Here is a 1782-nt window from a genome sequence, read left to right as displayed (position 1 = left end):
GTGAAGAAATATCACATAACTGACGTTAAATTTAAAGAGAATAAATTTTGATTTTTTATTCTACGATTCTTTACAAAATTGTCTAATTGTGTTTAATCATGATGTAAGGTATTTTTTGCCAACACCCTAACGTGTAATTGTGCCACAACTTGGCTTCCTAGAGGCAACATGACATGATCCATCCTAAATCACACAAGTGGATCCATATTTGTTGATTATGGGTGTGAGTTGGAACCTTTAGGTAGTAGACCTATCATTAAGGCTAACTTTAAGAGTCTATATGACTAAATGATTTCATGACTTTGACTAAAAAAAATGTAATTTATAACACAACAAATGTATTTTAATTTCTGGGTATAATATTGTTTTGACCAAGTCTTGTATAAGACAAATTGGACAGCTCCATGCAATTACATTGTGTGACAACTCCGTGCAATTACATTGTGTAATGCCATATTACATTGTTTGGGGAAATTTCTTGGAGCATAACGCTATGACGGACCCTGTTCGCCGGCAGGTATCTTACCATCATTACCACTATAAATGCAATAACGTTTAAGCACCATGAAAGCATCCTCTATCATTAACAAACACGAGAATTAACTAGAAAATCTTTTCTGGTAAATTAAGGTTTCAAAATGGCCTCGAAAGCTTTCTTGATCGCAGTTTTCTTTGCAACGGTTGCTGCTCCAACTATGGCAGCTTATTATATGGTTGGAGAAAATGATGGCTGGAAACTGGGTGTCAATTACACTCAATGGGCTGCAGACAAAACGTTTTACGTTGGAGACACACTGAGTATGTTAAGTCCCTTGTTTTGTGTCCCCTTATCCCCCATCCTACCTCATTTTCCAATTTTCTATGCGTGCCAATTTTATTATTAATAGATTCATCTCTGATACGACATTTTTTGATGTTCATATAGATCCACTCCCTTATTAATTTTTAATCTTATTTTGGGTGCAGTGTTCATGTACGATAAGGCATCTCACAATGTTTTGAAAGTGAATGGATCTGATTTCCGAAAGTGTTTGACATCAAACACAACTGGTCTTCTGACCAGCGGAAACGACGTAATTACCCTTGCGAAACCAGGGAAGAAGTGGTACATTTGTGCGGTTGAGGATCACTGCACGAAGAGGATGAAGCTTGTGATCAATGTATCTGAAGCAGCAGCACCCTCTCCTTTACCTCCTCCAAAACCGGGATCTTCAGGAGCCTCTAAAATCTCTACCTTTAAATCTTTTGGGTGGATGCTTGCAGCATTGACTGTTTTTAAGATGATCCTGGCTTAACATATGCAGTCCAACTCTTAATTTTCAAGACGTGTCATTCACTTTCTAATTCTGTGTTGAGTGATATTAAAAATAAAGTTTTACTATTTGGTTTTTTTCTTTTGTCACTTTCATTTGAACATATATGTTGTTACTATATTGATGAGATTAAAATTTAAAGTTGGTAGTGGGTTAATTAATTTCACTTATTTGGAAACTTAGAAATGCGTATATAATGTGCTCTGAATGTATTGTTTTAGACAACCGAGACCATAAGCCTTCTCGCTGTCAAGCTCGTTTCAACTGAATCAGTAAGACAAGATCTCAGTTGTCGTACAATTTTTTTTGGGCTAGAACTAAGGTCCTTGATGCATTCATCATCCTCCAGCGTCGCCAATGCAACTATCAGCTTATCCACATTGGCCTCGAGCAACAAGGTTTTTCTTGAATTAACCATCCTCGCCTTCAAATTAACATTGCTACTGTCATCTCTCATTCTTCTTCTCAG

The 1782-nt window shown here is 36.7% G+C and overlaps 1 protein-coding gene across 1 annotated transcript; it reads left to right on the top strand.

The window, feature by feature from the left end:
- The first annotated feature begins 588 nt into the window (after positions 1-588).
- On the top strand, positions 589-1442 carry LOC111389095 (stellacyanin-like). The gene is made up of 2 exons (XM_023013947.1): positions 589-798; positions 967-1442. Exons 1-2 carry the CDS (start codon positions 639-641, stop codon positions 1293-1295), a joined length of 489 nt encoding a protein of 162 aa, XP_022869715.1. The 5' UTR covers positions 589-638; the 3' UTR covers positions 1296-1442.
- Positions 1443-1782: the final 340 nt, after the last annotated feature.

The sequence above is a fragment of the Olea europaea genome, unplaced genomic scaffold, assembly GCF_002742605.1.
Source record: "Olea europaea var. sylvestris unplaced genomic scaffold, O_europaea_v1 scaffold5606, whole genome shotgun sequence".
In the NCBI taxonomy this organism is placed as follows: domain Eukaryota; kingdom Viridiplantae; phylum Streptophyta; class Magnoliopsida; order Lamiales; family Oleaceae; genus Olea; species Olea europaea.
Note: the sequence above shows the minus strand (reverse complement) of the source record. Positions and strands in the feature narration are given on the sequence as shown.